General features: G+C 40.8%; 1 protein-coding gene across 1 annotated transcript in view; it reads right to left on the reverse strand.

The window, feature by feature from the left end:
* The window catches only part of HHLA1 (HHLA1 neighbor of OC90), a gene marked incomplete at both ends in the record, with an annotated part of 14,577 nt that extends 5,091 nt beyond the window's left edge, over window positions 1–9,486 (reverse strand). The window contains 12 exons of the mRNA XM_082288552.1: window positions 1,351–1,425; window positions 1,663–1,734; window positions 2,249–2,446; window positions 3,518–3,610; window positions 4,390–4,476; window positions 4,585–4,641; window positions 5,200–5,283; window positions 6,604–6,687; window positions 6,769–6,852; window positions 7,315–7,395; window positions 8,454–8,513; window positions 9,411–9,486. Of these exons, the coding sequence (XP_082144678.1) occupies window positions 1,351–1,425; window positions 1,663–1,734; window positions 2,249–2,446; window positions 3,518–3,610; window positions 4,390–4,476; window positions 4,585–4,641; window positions 5,200–5,283; window positions 6,604–6,687; window positions 6,769–6,852; window positions 7,315–7,395; window positions 8,454–8,513; window positions 9,411–9,486 (1,051 nt within the window). The remainder of the gene's footprint in view (window positions 1–1,350; window positions 1,426–1,662; window positions 1,735–2,248; window positions 2,447–3,517; window positions 3,611–4,389; window positions 4,477–4,584; window positions 4,642–5,199; window positions 5,284–6,603; window positions 6,688–6,768; window positions 6,853–7,314; window positions 7,396–8,453; window positions 8,514–9,410) is intronic.
* Window positions 9,487–21,341: the final 11,855 nt, after the last annotated feature.

Raw genomic sequence — 21,341 nt, forward strand, 5'->3', positions numbered from 1 at the left:
GCAAAAGCTACAAGCAACAACACAGGGTCCTGGTCTTGGATTGCTGCAATAGGCAACAAAATGAAAACCAATGGAAAAAGCAAATGACACCAAAACTGTGAGATGCTGCTGCTCCCCTACTGTGCATTTATTCCCAGTGACAGAAAAATTGAAGATTTGTGAAAGAACCTTTCTCTCTGAATCACGTGTTTACCCCCAAAAAACACCTTTACAGATAAGTAAAAAAGAAGTCAGTAATCAAAATATCATTGGAAATTATGAAATTAGCAGGGAATCCAGACAAAAACTTGGATTTTGAGGCTCCAAGCAATCCCAAAACAAAAACCCAGGGATTACTTGTGGAGCCAGGGACCTGGCAGCATCACCAATGCTCTGGGTCAGCTCCACCAGCAGAGAAGGACCACAAGGCTGCAGTTTCCTGTGGTGCACAAACCTGCTGGTGATGCTGTTTTCACCTTATGTCTCCTGTTTCAGCAGGCTAACTATCAGCAGCAGTCTTCTCTTCATCAGATTTACTAGGAATTCACATCAAAGACCCACAGTTTCTTTTGACAATACCACTGGTAAAGTTTATTTTTCCACATTTCCTACTAACTCATCACAAACCATGTAATCAGCTTCTCTATTTGCTCTCCTCACCTATGATCCTTCAGAATTTGCAGGATTTATTTGCTCATTCATACTATCAAATTTCCTAGTTTTATTTCCTAGATGTTAAAACAGACCTTTAAAAATATTATTTGCCTAGCATTTTAGTTCCTCAGACTCCTCTGGTTTTATCTATAATATCAAGCCCAAAGGATATTGAAGACCCCTGCAGTTTAGTCTGATATTTTATCTTTGCTCTAACCCAGCATCTAAGCTTCTCTTAGGCAGTTGCCACACAGACACAAGAGCAGTTGAGAACTGAACTTTCATGAAAATCTAGTTGATGATGATCCATTTTTACCTGAGAAAGTAGTTTGCAGTATTGTAAATTCAGAAAAATTCTGGAGGTTTCATGTGGCATGAGTTGGTTTCATCATTTTATTTATACCAATGAGGAGATTTAAAGCATGATATTTTCTTTTGGAATTATTTTTAAGAATGAATTCTCCAATAACCAACCAGTGCAAAAATTGACACACAGAGTTAATTCTATCACCACAGTATGATCTATGTTTTGAATGTGCAATTGTGTACAATTCACAAACAAATAGGAAGCAGTCCCTTGGACATTTTGGGTGGTTTAGATACAGAAACTATCATAGGCAAATTAACCATGTATGTTTTGTCTGCATGTGAACGTTTCTATCTTGCATTACTTTCAAACATACTGCTATTTTTCCTGCATGAGGTGCATTTACTTACTGGTAGCTGAGTAAAGTTTCAGTGTCACAGCTGGTCTGTAGGAAGGTGGAATAGACAGTACTGAGGAAGGCAAATCTAAGGGGAGGGAAAAGAACAGAACTTGCTTTGACACCTTAAAACAAAAAGGAAGGTAGATTGAAGGAGCAACAGAAAAGAATAAAAAATTAATCCTGAACTCACAGTTCATTAATAAACACTTACATAGACATTGATGTATAAATATGTTCTATCAGTCTATATATTCTATATATTATTTCTATTTCATAAATGTGCCAACTGACACACTTTGTTGCTATCCCAGATCAGTCTTACCTGGCTCTGTTTGCATCACTTTGCTGGCTTCTTGTGGAGACATTGTCTGCATCCAAAGCATGGACATGTCACCTATGAGAACAGAGAGACACGCTTCCTGTCATTCATATGTATTATTTATCTGTCTACTGAGAAGAATTGCTACCTATGAGACAGAGTCCTTCACACAGTACTGCCAGCGGCATATAAAAATGCCAGCATGAAATATGAAGGACAAAAGCTGTACTTGACTAGATCTTGAAAAGCCAGTGGACTAGGGAAGGGCAGGATTTCAAGAAGGCATGTTTAGGGGACACCAGGAGAAGCATCTCTATATGCTTTCTCACAGGTCTGCTCACCAAACTCGATGCAAAATGAGAGGGAAGGCCCAAGTGGCAGAAGTGTTTGTGGGATGCAAGACCGAGTTTTTCCCTAAAGATAAGAAACTACAGGATGGAGTCTATAGCTGATTTTAACATTTCTGCAATAAGGCAATCAACCAGACTGGGTCTCCCTGCAGGGCCCTCCAACCTCCGCCTCAGAGACACTTGGCCAAAGCCCACAGTAGCAGGCTAGGGCAGGTTCCAGTGCTCCTGGCTGTACTCACTGGGGCTGGGCTGCGGGGCCGGCGGCGGGGCTGAGCTCCCCCCAGGGCTCAGAGGGGGTCCGGCCGTGCCCTGGGGCCCCAGAGCATCCACGTGGGGTGATGGAAACCACGATCCTTTGGCTCCAACTGTCTTTGGCCACAGTGGGAACTTCGTGGTGGGGATTTCCCCATCTTTCTGGGCGAGAGGGATCCTGGTAGCTGGAGAAGAAAGAGAGACAGAGAGAGGGCACCAGCGCACTGGGGGTGCTGGTGCCTCCACGGCAGCAGCGAGTGCAACACACTGGGGGAAAATAACATCTAAAATACACCCAGAAAATCCCATCTACTCCTCGAGTCCTTCTCTGGCATTTGAGTGGCCACTTCTCCATTTCATTTTAAATACAAAAACACAGGGAGGGCTAATAATGTCAGAAATTTTAACTGAGAACATTTTAATATGTGAATTTTCACAAACAAAAAGAAGAAACTGAAAGGTTCCTGCAGGGTTTTGTTTTTTTCTTCACATAATTTATGTTTAATTTCCTAAACTGCTTCACTACCAAGGAAAGAGAGGAAGCTCTTGTCTCTTTGAAGGTGAGCAGGCAGGTACTGGAGGGCAGATACTGCAGTGTGAGAACTGACACTCGTGGTTAGGAGATACAACAAAGGTTGGCATGTGGTTAAGGGAATTAAAAAGTTTATAAAAGACAGCAGAGTGACTACAGGAAATGCAGGCATTTTGTAGGAGAGAGATGCAGCTGCAATGACAAGGAGGTATGAAATCAAGGTCGGAATTTCATTTGATTTCTATTACAAGTGAACAGATACAAAGCTTTGCTTTTTGGCTTCCAAAATGGGGCAGAGAAGCACTTTTCTATCTTGTAGCCCATGGCAAAGTTAAATGTTCTCAAGTTTATGAAATGCTCAAGTACAACTGCATGTCATGTAAAGAAACAGAGAAGAATACAGAAAATAAAATGACCACAGAAAATAAGAGGAAATAGTTTAAATAATCTTATTTTTGGTTTGAAACCAACAACCAGTTTTCCTCTCCTTCTCTGCTTCTTTAGAAATATTATTTTTCTGGTAAAATGGCTTTTTGCAATAGTTTTTCCATCCTCCAGCTCTTCAATGCATTAGTGACATCATCTTCTGCTGTTTCAAAGAAACTTTTATGCTACCCTTTATTTGTAGTTCACATCACAGTTAACTGTGAAGCCAACATACATGATCACTTGTCAAGACATTAATCAAGGGAACACAAATTTAGGTCTGACAATATGTGCTCACATTGAAATGTCCACACGTGTTCTGCTGATGAATCCAGCGTCTTGTTTGGGTCTTCCTGCAATTTCTCGAAACTTGAGAATACCAAATCTAAGTCTTTGAGGTATGAGAAGACAAGGTTAGAGCACTCACTATCCACCATATATTGTGTGAGAAAAGGGAAGAAATCACGTACTGCTACCATAGAAACAGCTGTTGTCTTTTTTAATTAAAGGGGGTTTTGGCCAAGGGTCTTTTTTTTTTTTTTTTGTTTTATTTTTTTAAAGGAAACATGCCACAGCTTTCAGCACACACAACTTGTCACTGATTTCAGTCTGCCTACTTTAATCTATCATTGAAAATGAGAAATAGTGATGGGCAGCAGTGAAAAGTGAACATTTGAAGTGCAGCTCAACCTGGCAAAGCAGTTTTGGGAGGAGGAACCATTCAGGACAATGACTGAATGTATTCACCTCCTCTCTGAAGAAAATTCATGTAAAGGTAGGAGGTCATTTGTGCTGAGAGCTACGGCAGGCACCCAGTTAGATTAAGAGTGCTAGAGGCCCTCTCCAGCCCAGTGCTGAATTCTGGAAAACTTTCATCCCAGCAGGTTTTGTTTGTTCATCCACTAGAAGATTTTGTAACAAATAATTTGAAAGTTTGTAAATTTACTTACATTTATGATATAATTATTGTATTAAACCTTTACATGATATAAAATACTATTCTATTTTAAATATTATGAAATACGTAATACTATGCAAATACATAAGCAATAATAAAACACAAAATTATATTTAAAGTAATAGTAATGAGGATGGAATACTCATTGCAAGAGTTACCTGGATGTGATTTTCACTGCTGTTGTTTCCTTTTATTCCCCAGGATGTACTTACCCAGGTCAGATGATGTGTTACTGGAAAATGTGTAATTAATAACAGGAGACTTTTCTAGTATTTCCAAAAAATCAGACAGATTTTTCCCTGCAAATAGAAATGCTTAGAAATATCAAGAAAGACTTGTTCCTAGTATAAATTATCACTGAGGAAAACCAGGGCAATATTTTTGGGTGGAATGATTTTAACTTTTACCTGTCTGTCCTGCAATCACACAGATGTAGATACAATCAGAGTCATTGCTCTGATGCACTGAAAGGCAAACAAACATGAAAGACATCATTGTTACCAGTTTTCCTTCTATGGCATTATCCTAAACAGTTAAAAATGCAAACAAAAAATGGTATGTGGCTACGGCAGCTGAGCAAATATTTGCCTTCTAATTTTCAACAAAAACTTCAAACCACCATCAAACCCAAATGTTAATACTGTCAGTGGAAAAGTTTCTATCTAATTAAAATTCTAAATTACAATTATTTTTATATGGAAAAAAATCTTCAGCTAGCATAGTCCATAATTATTCTTTGGGAACCACAATTGTCCAAAATATCAGTATTTAATAATAATTCTCAAATCCACCATTTTTTATTAATCATTAATAAAACATTCAAACAACATAACTGCTTATAGAAACATGTACATCTCTTTATTACACACATACACATTTATACATATCTTGTTCCATGGGTTGCAAGAAAAATGCTGTTGAGCAAGAGCAATAGGCTTTTATCCACATTTTTATGCTTCTTTTCATGCCAGGAGTAAATGAGACAAATAAGAAAATGATAAATGTTAAAAGGATATACAAACCTGAGAGAATAGAAGTGGATTTGAAAATTTCTGTGAGATAACTGGTGGTGTTTCCAATGATATCGACAAGTAAAGCTGTAAAATCTAGACAACAAATAGAGAAAGTTTGTTATTGAAAACACATATCCTACCATCAAAAATTCACTTTCATATGTGATGATATTTTGGATATGTACTCATACATGACAAAGTTTAAAATAATTTAAAGTTTAAAGGGATTTTGATGGAGTGGACTGAAGAAACCACAAGAATAGTCTGCAGAAGTATATTTCAAAGATGATATCTAAAACTACATCAGTTTCTCTAAAAGTAAGCTTAAATGGAATTTATCTGTTCAAGAGAACATTTTAAAGTAATGCTCTCCTTATTCTGCTTAAATGTAGAAGGAGATCTAAAGCCTGCAGGCTTTGCCTGCTGTAATTGCCTGTTTGTCATGTAGGGCCTTCCAGGAGGCATCAGATTTTTTCCTTTGGGGTCTGCTTCAGGTGTATTGATGATGTTGTCAGCCCAAAAAGTGGCTGGTGGTGTTGTGGTGGTGCTTCCTAGCAGTGACAGGTTAGTATTCTCACTTAGGGAGTGATGGACCTGAGCCATGAATTTTTACTGCTTTGGAGAATACTCCAATCACCAAGATATTCTGGAATTGCAGCAGAAAGATTAAAGTTTCTCTGCTATTCTCCAAGACAGACTGGGTCATTATCCATAAAGGCCTGTGAGATGTGTGGGTCCAGAGAAAGCCATGAAAGCCACTGTGGCTCCTATGGGGTCACCACATGTGGCATAGAGGGTTTGGAGTCTGGTCTGCAGCTGCTGAGCTACTCTTGATGCCTTACATTAACCAGTCATAGAATCCAGGCACTCAGATGCATCCTGCAATGTTAGATACTGTGAGATCAGGGGTGAGGATGAGGATTTCAGGCGAAGGGTTTGCCTGACAGTATTTTGTGCTCCATTAAACAGACCCATGTTAGTCCTTGCTTTCCCTTTCTCTTGGGCTCACTGAAGTTGCTGGAGTCCATTGTTGCAGAGAAGCCCCTGCTCCCCTCCTGTGGGTTATTTTAGGACAGCAAAAGTGGCCAGGGTGATGTATCATACATTGCTGGTCATCTCTCCTGTGCTGCAATTTGTATTCCAAGGAGGAAAGAGAGGCCTTTTGTCAGTCAAACCATGCCAGTCACTTGACTGATGGCTCCATCCCAGACTGGCTGGCTGGGTGCAGCCACCTGAGACTGAGGTCACAGAGTCAGAACAGCCACTCATTGTGAGTTATGGCTGTTGACCTCATTGTGGTGGTGGTGGTAATCATAGGGATGAATTCTGCAGAATTCAGGCTACAGCCTTAATCTCCAAAGGAAATAATTCAGCTTAAGCACATGCAATTGCCAACCTCTTTTGTGTACCCACCTGTCAAGCCATTTGTCACATTGTTCAAACAGTAGCAGTAGTGCATAGGGAACTTGCCAGGGTCAATATTTTTTGCATTAGAGACTGGAGGGAGAGACAGAGAAAAAAATCAGTGTCTTGTTGCACAGGCTGTGGGAGAGAAACTGCTCCTGAGCCAACACTCACTGTTATAAATGGTGACTGACACTTTGTGGAAGGCAAACGAGCTGTAAGAGGTGACACTCAGCAAAGAGAAGAGTTTTTTGGTACCTGCAGAAACACATGTCCATGTTATTAGTGCTTGGAACAAATTGTGAGAACAGTGTGTTTCACTCTGCTCATTTAGTGTCTAAAGGATTCCTGAGGTGCCAGAATGATACAGCTGCCTGACACCCAGTCCGTTCCCATTGTCACTGGAGGAAGGATCATTTGTACTGCTTCTTCCTTTTTATTTTGTTTTTGTTTTAATTGAAACATACACTGGATTATAAAGTGCTTTCTAAAGGCGGCCCACAAGTAATTATATTGTCTCTGTATAAACCCTCACTAATTTCTAAGTTCTTTGGGGCAGATAGCCATCTGCATTATAAATGCCTGAAGGCAACATGCTCCAGGAAGCCATTCTGGAGCCAGATAGCCCATGTTTGCAGCTTCTCCTGCTAACACTGTTAGTGTCTTTTCTCCTGCACTGCTGGGCTGGCAGCTGTGACCTGCCCAGCCATGTCCCATTACCTCTGAGAGCAGTGCTCAGCATCCCGTTCACCAGCTCTGTCAGGTTAATAGCAGACAGGTCCAGGGACTTTGCAGGCAGCTCTGAAAGAAAAGGCGTGTGTGAGGGCACAAGGAAATAGCTGTTCATCCCCTGCTTAAAAGTGTTAGAAATCTGCCAGAATGGGAAAACCAAAATGAGCAGATTATGTACTGGGACGCACCAAAAAAACGCTGATGAGAAAATAAAATTCCAGGACCGTGGAGATGAATCTAGAAAATAGCAAGATATAGCAACAGTAGAATGGTGGGCCTAAATTCAGGTCTGCCTGCTATGCCCTTGACCCTGCCCTTGAGCAGCTGCAGGACCCAGCCAGCCCTGGCATGCTGGTGCCCTCTCCTGCTGGGCAGTGGGTGTTTGCTGCCAACAGAGCAGAAGATCTCTCACGCAGGTCACAAAAGGCAGAGAAAGTGCCTAGGAAATGTTCCCTCTTCCCCAAATCTACATGAAAATGCAGACTTTTGTTTTTCGGCTGCATTGATGGATATACTACTTGCTATAACAGAATAATTTTGCTGTAGCCAAATCACACTTTTTATCTTAACATGTTTTATTTCTGTTGATGTTGCTTATTTGTTTTCCCCAAGTCAGAATTTTCAAAGATTTTTTTTGGCTTCCCTCCCACAAAGTCATGCCAAAGCAGATCAGTACAGTGTCTGTGTGAGGGAGGAAGGTGTGTGTGAGCATGACAGAGAGAGGAAGAACAGAGCAGGATAGAAAAAGAAGCACAGAAAGCTGAGACAAGAACAAAATTGAATTTGGGGAGAAATGCAATTTTCCAATTACATCAGTATTATTTATAACCAATTTGAACCAAGCTGCACCCCAGGTAAAAGCAGCACTTATCCACAACATAGAGGAGAGGAAAGGAAAAACAAAAGGGAATGGAGAGAAAGGGAAAAAAGAAGATTAGATTTTGGGAAGGACAGCTGTTAACCTGGCCAGGGACCAGGCTGGGTGGGGTGGCCTTACAGCAGGGGTGGGATGGGGCTCACAGACTCTGCAGGAGCAGGGCCCATCTGCTGCCACCTCCATGCCCAACACAGCACCTCCCACTCCCATTAACACCCGACACTGGGACTCCTGGTGTGCTGCCTGTTACCTGCAGTAGCCAGCACTGCCACCTGCTTCTCTTTCTTATTTTCTTTTTTTATGCACGAAGCTGAAAAGTGAAGAAAGAGACAGAGAAACAGTTTTCCCTGTTGAGCTTGTCCCTCAATAATCAAAAGAAAAATATAATAGTAAATATTTGTAGAGATCTTCACTAGGTTTGCACACAGCATTTGCTGCAAGATACAGAGTAAAATAAGGCCAAATCCAAACAAATCTTCCCTTCTCTGTGCATGTTTGTTATTCAGAACAGTGATGCAGTTGAGAACTGTCCTCAAGAGCTGTGTTGCAGGAGGAATGGGCTGGAGTTGGGCTCAGGAGATTGGACTGGTTTTCTGGGATTCACTCAGTGACCAGCTGAGTGCAGAGCAGTGATTTAGAGATTGCAGAATAAGTTGAAGATATGTGTTTGGGATTTAGGTTTCCTATTCCACCAGAGGAGAGCTGAGTGCCTCCAAAGAGTAATCCTAAAGGCTCTCCAAATGAGTCAGTGCTAGAAAATGTTAATCTCCCATGTTCCTATGAAGCTTCAACTTCTCAGCCCACCCAAGCTCCCCTTTATATATGTTTATAAAGGAGAAATACCCAATAGAAAATGTATAACAGGGCTTATAAATTGTGATGCAGTGTTAATCAGCTTTATTAACAACCCTCAATTAGTCAGAGCTAAATTTGGACTGATAATCTAGGTGGTAGGAGCTCTTCTAACCCTTCTCTCTCTTTCCTTGTAAACCTTTCTGATTTCAGATTTTTGGCATGGGATCCAGGAATAGACATCACCTGGTCTGCCCTGCTGAATGGCATCAGACCTGTAGCTCCAGCCCATCAATCTTGCCTACACAGGGTGAAAGAACCAAGCCTGCCACAGATGTGGGAATGGGGCTATGGGAGCAATTGGGAAAGAGGCACCTGGGTTATTCCCTGGGGAGCACCAAATCATTGTCCTTACCTGTGCTGAAAACCAGAAAGAGACATAGAAATCCCAGGCTCATCTTTGCTGCCACATGCCAGCAGAACCCCTGCATTATGGATGCTGACTTCCAACAGGTTTGTCTGGTCCAGGAGAGAGAAATTCTCTTTTTGTGGTGGTCAAGTTTGTAGCATTGAGCGATTTTTTCCAGCCCTTGTCCCAGAATGATTTGACCACAGGAGAAATATCAGATCTCTGTGATGCAGAGAAAGATTGATGATGGAAACAGAAGAAACAGAAATCCCACAATCAGTACTTTCTTTTGCCTGTGGCTGCCATGAGTTTAGCATGTAACTCTTGATTCCTGAGTCCTACCTAAGTGGCTTTGCTGGAGACTTGGTAAGGTTGTCAGCACAACCCTCTTCTCTGGCAGGATGACCGGTGCCCAAAAGGCACCTGACACATCAAGTGCCTAAAGCCTTTCTGTTAAAACAAGATAAAATTTGATTATGTTTAATTTCTAACCAGAAATGTCAACTGAGGTTCTTTTCCACAGGAATGCTGCTTGTCTGATCATTCCTGGTCTTGGATTTCTGTAGTTACTATCACCAGGTTGTGTCCTGTGCTGCCTTGCCTACCTGCTTGGGAAGGATTAGCAGTGGTCTGCCTTTCAGACCATGAGCTGCTTTCCAGGTTTCAAAGATTTAATTAGAGGTAGTTAGGGAGGAAAAAAAAAGTTTCTTTTCATGTTTCCCCTGTTTTTGTAATATCAGGACATGCCAAATAACTCAGCAGTTGTCAGAAAATTAGGAATGATACAAAAATCAGAAAAAAAAAAAGAATTCCAAAAATTTTTAATATCCTCTTGGAGTAGCTAATCTTTCAATATGCAGCAAATCATTATCTTGAAGATAATACTATTTGATTAGAAAATTAGTATGATCATAATTAAACTATTTTTCATATTAAAGTCTCTAGAGAATTAACACATTCAGAAGACAGTTTATTTGTATTTAGTGGCTTTAAAGAGATTCTTCTTTGGGATGAAACACTAAGTATTTCTGTGTTTGAAATGTCTTTGTTAGCTGGTCAGATGAGTCAAAAATATGTAAGTGCCAGCTCTGCTAATTCTAACAAAGGTCTGGGATCTTCCAAGAAGTTCATCCTACCTATCCAGTCCATCTGCCCAATTCTTTTTACTGAGCCCTAAGCCTGGACTCATCCACTGTTTCTGCACAGCATGTGCAGAAGAACAGAACTGAGGCAGAAAGTGTTGGACGAATCTCATCCCCAGACTTCATATTCCATCACCTTTCTATGGAGTAATTATGCATGGACATACTCCAGTATCCCATGGACAAGTCTAGCACCAAAAATCCTAAACCTGGCTCTTCTTGCAACAATATTTGGATCTGGCAAACTGCTAGGCTACAGACCGTGCAAGTATTGCTGTCATGAAAACCACAGGGCGTGACTCCCTGGCAAGGCTATCCCCACTTCCACTCTCAGGTGTTACGAAGCTTGCTGGGATTTGTAACAGCTTTTTTTCATGAATCTGTGGACTCTGTAATTAGGGAAGACCAGTGTGTTAGTTCAAGCCTGCTCACAGGCTGATGTGATGGAAGCAGTGGAGGTGTAGTCTGCATGGAGATAGGTATAAAACCGATCCGCATCTCTGGATTCTGCTCATTTTTCTGTCGTCTCTGCTTTGGTTCAATGAAATAGAGAGGAGTTGGTGAGAGATATTCCTCAGTGGAGCTGAGTATGAGGAACTGGCTCTTTGCAAAGGTTCAGGGAGGTGGCTGCTGGGGAGAGCAGGCTTTGGGAGGTGTAGAGTTAGGTGATCGTTTAAAGCAAGGTTTGTAACTACATGTGTTTTGGAGCAGGTGGTCTGTGGTGGCTGGTGCATCTAGACAATTAAGTGTGCTATTAAAGGGGAACTATTGGGTTGTGTTTTTGTTTGAGGTGAGAAGTGGGGTGATTTGCTGCTTTTTTAACAGAACATTATGAATTTTGATTGTACTCTGAGAAGTGAGTGTTGTGTTAGCTCTGCAAAATCTGCATTAGGATGAGTCGTGCTTTGTGATGATGGTTCAGTGTTTATGGGCCACAGAACCTCTGAGCATGTTCCCCATGAGCTGTTCCATGCACACAGGAGTGACCAGGCTGCACAGCCAGTGCTGTCCCTGTGCACACCAATACAAGGGACATCAGCAGGGAACATGGAAAACAAGTGCTGCCACTGAGCTGTCCCTGAGGTGCAAGGCTGGTCAGCTGGAGGGTCTCTGCAGCCCTGACTGGTGAAAGACCCTGCACCCCTGCACTTCACAGGAATTTTGGCTGCACGGCAGGTGAAAGACCCAGACCTAGGAGGTGGGAGAAGAAGGCATCCCCTGCCCTATTTTCAGTCTGTCTGTACAGAGGGATGGCCAGTTTCCAGGACTTCATTTTCCAGGACCTGCTTTGAGGAAGGTGGGCTCTCCTGGGTCACCAGTGAATCACACTAACACTGAAATACCTGGTAAGAGCATTTCAGAGGCTGATGTGAAAGCACAACTGTTTTACAAAGGTTCATAAGTAAAAGGGTACATAGCAGGCGATTTCCTATCAGAGATTTAATTTAGTACTGATTTATTTAAACTGGCCTAGAGCTGTTCGTGGCAGCAGGACAGGGGAAAATCGTTTGACAGAGAACTTGGTGTAGCAGGTAAGAGCAGGGTCTAGAGAGAGCACATTCCTAAAAGACAGAGAAGAAGCAAGAGGACTGACACATGAAGGGACTAGAGAGAGAAAAGCTGTAAAAGTACAAACAAAATAGAGCAAGATACAAAGTTGTGCTTGGAAGCATTCCCTGCACACTGGGTGATGCTTTCTCTCTCACCTGAATTGTCACTTCCCTGCTGTCCTCCCCACTGAGCTGCTCCTCTGTGGTAATCAACACAATTTTCTCCACTCACAGCACTGATTTCCAGCAAGAATTCAGAGAAGGCATTAACCTGGCCTCATCACACTACAGACTCAACTAAGCAAAATCTAACGATAGGGACAACAGGTAAACATAACCTGGAAGGATGGATCACAGTAAGACAAATCCTGTTCTACTTCTAGCAAAAAAAAATGAATATTGTTGGTATAAAAAGATGGAGAATCCTCCATTGGTGGAGTGTGTGTTTTTCCTGAATGCCGGATTTAGCACTGGTGTGCTCCCTGACCAGCACAAGATACTTGAAAAGAAATTACAGATAAATCTTAATACTAGGGATATCACTCCACAATGGACTACCCTTGCTCCTCATTTGGCAGAGACTTTGATTTAAATTTGAAGCATTAGCTTTTAGCTGCTTCCCAAAATCTTTTTCTGGCATTAACTCTGAAATTTATGCTATCCAAATAAATTTCAAAACCATGTGTGACAAATATTGCTAGAACTGCTGCCTGAAATACCTTATCTCTCAGCAATGTGAATATTGGTAATATTAACTCTTGCAATACACGTCACATTTGCGTTACTCTGGTTATCCGAAATCCAATTTTTATTTATCAGGGACAAGTCTTTATTACTTTGTAACTGTATCTCTCTTGAAGTGACACCACTGCGATGACTGAAATACATGTCCAGATTGCAAATATGAAACCCGCATTGTCCTCCAGATCAAGATCATTGTTTCCATTTCAGACTGAGCTGAGATTCACAGGCACTGAAGGTGCCAGTGCCTCACAGCCCTGAGCAGGCAGAAAAATCCCATAAACTGACTCAGAGAAGGTTTTCCTTCTGATAAAGGCTGAAGCTCAAGCCTTTGGTAATAAATTCTCCTTCAACTTTACTGGATATTATAATCCTCCTCTGCTATTTTAAGCTGAATGATATTAGTAGAATCCGTTTTATTTAGAACGGTTGATCCAGAGTTCCCTGAATTGCTAAATTGGAGATTTTAATCCAGTTCAGATTATCTTTATACATGCATGAAGACTTCTTATTAAATCCCTCTCTGTTACTCTGGGTTAACAGCAATCTGAAACCAATGTGTTTATTAGCTGTGCTTCAGGAGAACTCATTTTAATGTGGCAGGTAACCATGAAGTTTGAATTGTTTTCATTTTTCCTGTACAAATGTAGTGCACTCCAGCAGTTTCCTCATGTCTTCATGCTTAACAGAGTGGAACAGAAATTAAGAGAACAAAGAAATAAAAGAGGAAAGTCCTTGAGTATGAATTCCCTTACCTTCATTCAGTTGCAACATCTAAAGGTCATCTCTCATTTTAAGCACACCATCATCCACCAAGTCTGAAGAAATATTTCAAGTTAATGTGAAAACCTGACCGCGTTACAACAGCGTGCTTCATTACAATGAAAGAATTACTTCTTAAGTTCAGATTTTTTTGTGTGAAAATGCAGTAAAATTAAATAAGTATACATTTAATAAAAATACATTTAATTTGCTACATTTCCACTGAGCATTAATAGCACAGCTGAAATGGTTTCCTCCAAGTACAAGTGAAACCACCAAGATCTGGAATAGTTAATATCAACTTACCTGATTTCTCTTGATAAAGATTATTATCTTCAGAGCCTATATTAAACTGGAGGTTATAGCCAGGTCTTAATAAACACTTTGTGAAAAACTTTGAGTAGATAGGCTTGATAATCTTTCTTTAAAATCCTGTGAAAATTGTTATCCTAATCCCTGAAGGACTAACTAGAGGTAACACAATCGTAAGCACACAGTGACTGTTGAATCCCTCATGGAAAGGCTCTGTGGCAGGTCAGGTGGGGATTGGAAGCTCCTTTTGGCAGTAGAATTGAATTGTGGAGGATTTTTTTTTCCTTTTAAAGGAACAGCTCAGCTTACTGCAATTAGACCAATGCCACCTTTGATGGTGAGAAGTAGACAAGGGTGAGCCCCTTTGGTAAAGCTTCAGCCATCCTTAAGTTCAAACAAGGGACATTGTCAAGAGGGCAGAGATGAAGCCTGAACTATATCTTAAGTGTGGAACCTCAAAAGGAATAAAATGGCAGTTAAAACAGGAAAAATTGCCTGAAAAAATTGCCTGAGGTGGTGAGGAAGGGAGAGAGATCTGGTCAGAGCAATGACATAAGGCAATTTCAGTGATACTGAGTGATGTATAGTAGTATCCAAGAAATGATCACTGTTGGAAACAGTGGGCCAAATTCTGCTCCCATTTACTCCAGTGGACTGGAAATGATTCCTCTGAAATCAGTGAGTTTAGGTGCAGCACATTTAAAAGCCAATGATCATCCATTCAGTAATTTTACCACAATCCACTGAACATTTCAACTCATGAAATCACTCAAAACCTTATAGCAATTAATAAAGGAAAGTTAAATGGATTCGTAGTTGGTTTATGAAATAAAAAGTGCTTCAGTGACCATGTTAAGTGTGTGGATGGGCTATGTCTGTCTGTCCAACACTCCTGCCTTCACCAAGAACTTCAGGATCTGCGAGGAAACTGAAGCCCCGTTTAACAGAGTTGTAGCTGGTAAATAAGATGCCCACACATCTGTGCACATGCATGCACAACCTTACCTTTGTTTTCTTTTATTCTGCCTTTCACAAAAAAAAACATGCAGTGGGGTGTCTCTGCATTTAATATTATTTAACTCTATATGGAATTTACTTGTGTGAAAAAAAGAAAATTTTCATGACTTGTGACCGAATGCTGCAGCTTGAGGAATATGGAAACATCTTTTCTTTGACAAGACTTACTTTTACTGACTTAATTATCAGTTGCTCAATATCACATCAAGAAGGCTGGGATGAAAGTCCTCTCTGTAACAGCTGACAAAACCAGGTATAGCCAGGAAAATGTGTGCGCTGGGATCACTTCCAGCCGTTTGATGTTTGCCTATGAGGATAATTAGACTTTCAGCAGGTTTTGCCTCATGCTGTGTTTTACCCTGGGACTCTGTAATTTTAACTTTCCTCAGCTGCCGAGCAACGCTCAGGTGACCCGGGAGGGGGCTTTTGTTCAGCCCCAACTTTGACTCTTGGGGACAATGCTGTGTTCTCACTCAGAACATCCCTCTGAGCAAGTAGCTTTCTCAGGAGTATAGTCTTTACATGCCTCCTTTTTCCAGCATCCCTTTGTGTGGCAGCACTGTGTCCATAACTACCATCCCAAAATCCAGAACAGGAAAAGAAGACATTTTTAGTGTCTCTTAGTAACACAGTATAGGCACATAATTAATATAAATTACCCAGTGAATGCATTCATTTGCTGAAGGTTGCATAGGGTAAGGCCCCACTAATGCAATTTGAAGAAACACCAATTGAAGGAAATGCCTGTAATTTATCTGTAAGAGAGAGGACAGTGTGATGTGACATTCTGGTAAGGAGGGAGAAAATGAAGTCTGGCTGTTGGAGCTCTATGTCTCTGTCATACATGAAATCCCTATTTGTGCTTGGTCTTTGCATATTAAGTGCTTTAATTAATTAATTTTGAGTTAATTATTTTTAAATTGAATGTTACAATTAACCCATCAGCCCAGGTACAAAAATCCAGTTCCATTATCAGTGTTTTCATTTGTTTAAAGTAGTTTATTAATAGAGTTGTACCCTTCCCAGTTAAAATTTTCCCAGTTAAAAATCACAAACTTGCCCCTTCTCAAACTACAAACCACCTACACACCATAAGAGTTACCTTTCCTGTGTTTACTGTATACTTTTACAAGTGTTTTGAGGTGTGTTGGATGTATTTTAATACTTTTTGTAGGTGTTTCACTTGCATTTTGATTCCAAGGCCAAAACCCCACCCAGTCTTAATAGCCAGCAGCTTTTTTTAGCTACAGAGCCATTACTCTGCAGGCAAGTTCCATGGCAACCTGAATACCTGAATTTTAATGAAGGCATTGTATTCCCTTATCTCAAACTGATACCACCCCCCCCCTTGACAACGATGAGCCATTGGAGGACGGCGATGATCCATCAAAGGGAAAGCACCAATCGCCTTGGACCGAAGGGGCGGGCTGTGGGCGGACTGGGGGCGGAGCAAAAACTATAAAAAGGATGAAGAGGAGAGGTGGGGTCTCTTTTCCCCTCTTGCTCTCTCCAGACTGGCTGTGGGAGACGTTGGTGCTGGGGCATTCAAAGCCTTACCCCTTTTAAGGGGCTTTTAGTAATTTTTTTAAAAGTCAGCCCAGCACTGCAAGTTCTTTACCTGAGGTCCAGTGCTGTCTCAGCCAGAAGATCTCACATCCCTGCGCTCCTGGGGCATACCATCTACTGAGCCATAGGATCCCAAATTTTTATATTTTTCTGATTTCTGTAATTTTTCAATTTTTCTGTTTTCAATAAATTGATCTTTTTAAGAGTTGTCTCATTTCTCACAGTCTCTGTGCACTGAGAGCACAGAGTGAGAGCAATGCACTGCTTCTTCCTTCTGGCTTTTTCTTAGACCTTTAGATGTGATCAAAAGTACACATTTCTCTATAGCAATTGCAGTGTGTGTGAGTGACTGCAAGAGCTCCAGCCATACATCCCTGTGTCCTCAGCCAGTGGCACCAACCCGCTTCCCCTCCCACCTGCTCTGTCCTGGTGTGACAGTGCCTTCAGGGACACCCGCTGCCCTGCCTGGGCTATGAACCATCTCTGCCCTAAAAGATGACCTGTGGCACCTGGAGCACTGTAGTACCTAAAGCACCTTGAAAACCTGTCTGATTTGCCTACCTGGAAAACACATATCCAGCTGTGCCTCTGTCTCATCAGATACTGCCGTGCAAGAGAGAAGGAAATGCCACTTTTAAATAGAGAACAAAGAAGCAAACTTAACACAAGTTTACTCCAGAGCATTGAAGCTTTATTTTCAGTTACACTTCATTTTACTGTGGCAAATGTTTCCATGAAAGCATCTTTGAGTGATTGTTTAATAAACTTTGTTTAGAAATGTATCAATTGTGTAAATTCCATTTGTTCTGAAAAAGCCTGATTGCACTTCAACAGTTTTCTGTTAGTCCCCTACAATTACAGTTTTACAAGATATTTAGCTTATTTTATTAAGAAATGTACTAGCTCTATCAAGTTTACTTTCACCTGGATTTAATTTCAGATTTTACCAGTATCCTTCTATTTTATTTATTTTTGCACAAGTTCTATTAAGGACAACTCTCTAAATGTAATACTGTTTCTTTGTCAATTCTTTTTCAGAAGAGTAACATTTCCTCTCCTAAAAGAAAAACTATATACAGAACCACAGAATTATTAATTCTGGAAAAGAACTTTAAGATCATGGAGTTCAACTATTAACCCAGCACTGCCAAGTTCACCACTAAACCACATCCCCAAGTGCCACACCTGGACATTTTTTACATACCTTTAGGTAGGGTGATTCCACCACTTCCCTGGACAGCCTGTTCCAGTGCTTGACAACCCTTCCAGTGAAGAAGTTATTCCAAATATCCAGTCTAAACCTCCCCTGGCACAACTTGAGGCTATTTCCTCTCTTCCTGTTTCTTGTTACCTGGGAGAAGAGACCAACCCCCACCTGGCTACAGCCTCCTTTCAGGGAGTTGTAGAGAGCAATAAGGTCACTCCTGAGCCTCCTTTTCTCCAGGCTAAACATCCCCAACTCCCTCAGCTGCTCCTCATCAAACCCTTCCCCAGATCCATTGCCCTTCTCTGGACACTTTCCAGCCCCTCAATGCTTTTCTTGCAGTGAGGGGCCCAAAACTGAACACAGGATTCGAGGTGAGGCCTCACCAGTGCTGAGTACAGGGGCAGAGTCAGTGTCCTGGCCCTGCTGGCCACACTATTGCTGATACAGACCCAGTGCCATTGACCTTCTTGCCTACCTGGGCACACACTGGCTCATGTTCAGCTGCTGTCAACCAGCACCCCCAGGTCCTTTTCCTCTGGGCAGCTTTCCAACCACTCTGCTCCCAACCTGGAGCACTGCAGGGGGTTGTTTTGACCCAAGTGTAGGACCAAGCACTTTGCTTTGTTGTACCCCAAATATACAGTTATATATATAAACATGTATTTATTCCCATTCATAGAACTTCTTTCCCATTTCAGAAAATGTATTTAGAACTGAAAATAGTTCCTGCAATTTAAATAAATTTTTCTTTAATTTTTCTTATTAACATTTTGTTAAGATTGGTACTAACACCACAGAACATCCTGAACAGAATGAGCATTAAAATCTACACGCTGTTTTCAGTAAGAATGTTTTGTATATTTATTAGTCTAAAGTAGGGAACACTTTCCTTTGAAGTGTCTGATATTGTGAAACTTTTTTTTTAATTCAAGCGTGCTCTTGAGGGAGAAAAAGGAGAGAAACTGGGAAAAAAAGAGCCATGGAGATTGTGAAAATGGGTAGTGGCGAGAGGCCAATAGAAAACCTAGTGTGTGAGTTACAATACATGAGATTTTCACACAATACTATGCACCGCTCCTTGGGGGCTTCCAAAGATGTTAGTTTGTGATCAAGCACTTGGCATTCATAAATATAAATCTTCATAAAGTTTTGATTAGATACAGAGAAGTTGCAACTGCCCAGAACTTAGAAAACTATTAAAGAAATTATCAAGTGATTTTATTTCTGATAGGATAAGTGTCAGACACGTAACTGATCCCATCAAGTCTGCCAAAACATTCATAGCACATATTACACCTTTTTTCATGATCCCTGGTTTGTATTCTGCTGTCCATCTGCATCTGACACAAAGAAACAGGAGAAAAACTGTGGTGCTATCCCAAACCCATTGGGCTACCAGTCATTATCTTGGAGGGCAATTTCTTTAAATAATGGCTAGCTCTCCTGCTGCTCTCAGCCATGGGGCTTGGCTTTCCTGATTCCATCCCTTCTCTGTGATCCAAGAGGATGCTCTATGTTTATCAAGCAACCATTTTACCCTGGCAAGTCTTAAAAATCAAAGTATTCTGCAAAGAAAGAAACAGAAGGATACACTGAGAAAGTTCCACTCTTGACACTGTTGCTTGAGCCATACTGGATTCAATTTTTACCCTTTCTAAACTGCTGAGCCAGTCTTATTCTGCTTAGGTGGGGGACATTGTACAGGATCCCAGGCATCCCATATAGACATAAGCACAGGCTGCAGGAGGGAAAACCTCCCTGGATATAAGCAGGGCTTTGTCTGAGAATAGGTATCACATCTTGTTCCCATTTTAGAGTCCATTCCTTAAAAGATCAGACCCAGTGCCTTACTGAAATCCAGTAATTTGTCAGGCTCTGGTGTTTGGGTGACACCAAGGGGAAATTTTAATGCAACAGCTTTCAGTGCAGGTCAACAAAAACTGAGTGGTTCACTCATTCTGCCTGGGACATACTCAGGTAAATGTCATTGCTGTGCCTGGCAGCTGCACGGTTCAGTTCAAGCCCTTCAGTTCAAGCTGGGACATTCACTGCTAAGGCAGCAATGATAACATGGCATAACATTATCTATAAAAGTGAAGACACTTGAAAAAACCCTGAACCCCAAAAGGTTCAGAATTCTACACTCTGGTGCATTAGCTTTAAAAAACACAAACTGTCAATCTTTGGAAAAAATAGATAGAACTGGGCTGTAAGAGCCTGGCAACCACCTTATTTCTTATTTAGTTATTATTTTTATTTAACTAGAATAATTTAAAACAAACAGATTCAAAAGCACTACAACTTAATATTGCAGTTCTAAAGGATCTTTTAATTATTCTCACTTTACAGTGATTTAGAAGTGGGATAAGACATGGCATAAATGTTGAATATTTTACCTACCACAAAAAATTAAAAAACCTTTTTTTAGTTTCTATTTCAAGTGCTCAGCAGAGCTGATTCCTTGGTGACAACCATGAAACTGAAGCCACAGAGAATGCCTTAAAAATACCTCTCTTTGCCCAGATAAATTTTTGGGAAGAGGTGATGTTTCACTTCTCTTCCTGTCTCATTCAGACACAGGACCTCACAGAAGTGCAACAGCAGAACCAGGGGTAGAATTCAAGCAAATTCCCTGCAGGGGATATTCTGATCATGCTTGTGCCATTACTGTGTTCTCTGTATATTTTGTTTGCAATTTCATAATACTTTAGCACATTAATGTCTCCAATATGAATGTATTTTTCCCCACTTTTTGTTTTTCCCCACATGTATGCTCAAAGCCATATAAATTACATGGCCACTAAATCAAAAGATGTCACAAATAATGGGATCTATTGTGTATTGACAGCTGGCTGTGGAAGCCAGAGAAAACCTACTTGTAGCTGAGTTTAGTCCTGCCTAGATGAAGCCAAAAGGGTGTTTGCCAATGTCTCTGCTGGGGGTACATTTGACAATGTGTTCTTTGAATATATGTGAAGGTATCACAACTTAAATGAAAATAAATTCATCCACATCATAATTGAAATTTCTATTTATTAATAAGTGGTGCAGTTTTTAAAGACAGAACATAAAAAAATCAGTTAAGAAGTATTGTTTGCATAATATAGTGAAATAAACATATTAAATTTGTTCAAATATTGGACAGTGCCAGAATAGAAATTACACATACAGTTTAAAAATTACAATAAATAATATTATAAAGAGCACTAAAGGCCACTTGTATAAAAGTCGTGTTCCCTTGTCAGCCAGAATCTGAAAAGCATCTTTGTAGCATGGAGAAAATTTCAGTGAGCAAGGCACAAATACTAGTAATAATAAGATGCCATAACTAGAAAACAAAATGCAGTTGGCTATGTAACCTTCAGTCTCAGCGTGTTCTTCATGATGGAAATAGAATCCCATTTTCAGTATTTTGCTTCACTTAACTTCAGAGGGAAGCTACTCGAAGCTGAATTGGGAAGGATCAAATCTTACAGCCCAAATAATCAGAAGCAAAAGTGGTACCCAGGACCTTCATTCCCAGAGTGTCCAGCTAAAAACACTTGAAAATGGCCCCTTTTTTCTCTGCACCTCTGAAAATAGTCTTCAAAGTGAACACTCACGCTTATCTGGGCTCCTGAAAAAGTGACATTCCACCAAA

This window comes from Coloeus monedula (assembly GCF_965178545.1).
Source record: "Coloeus monedula genome assembly, chromosome: 1".
NCBI classification, from domain to species: Eukaryota; Metazoa; Chordata; class Aves; order Passeriformes; family Corvidae; genus Coloeus; species Coloeus monedula.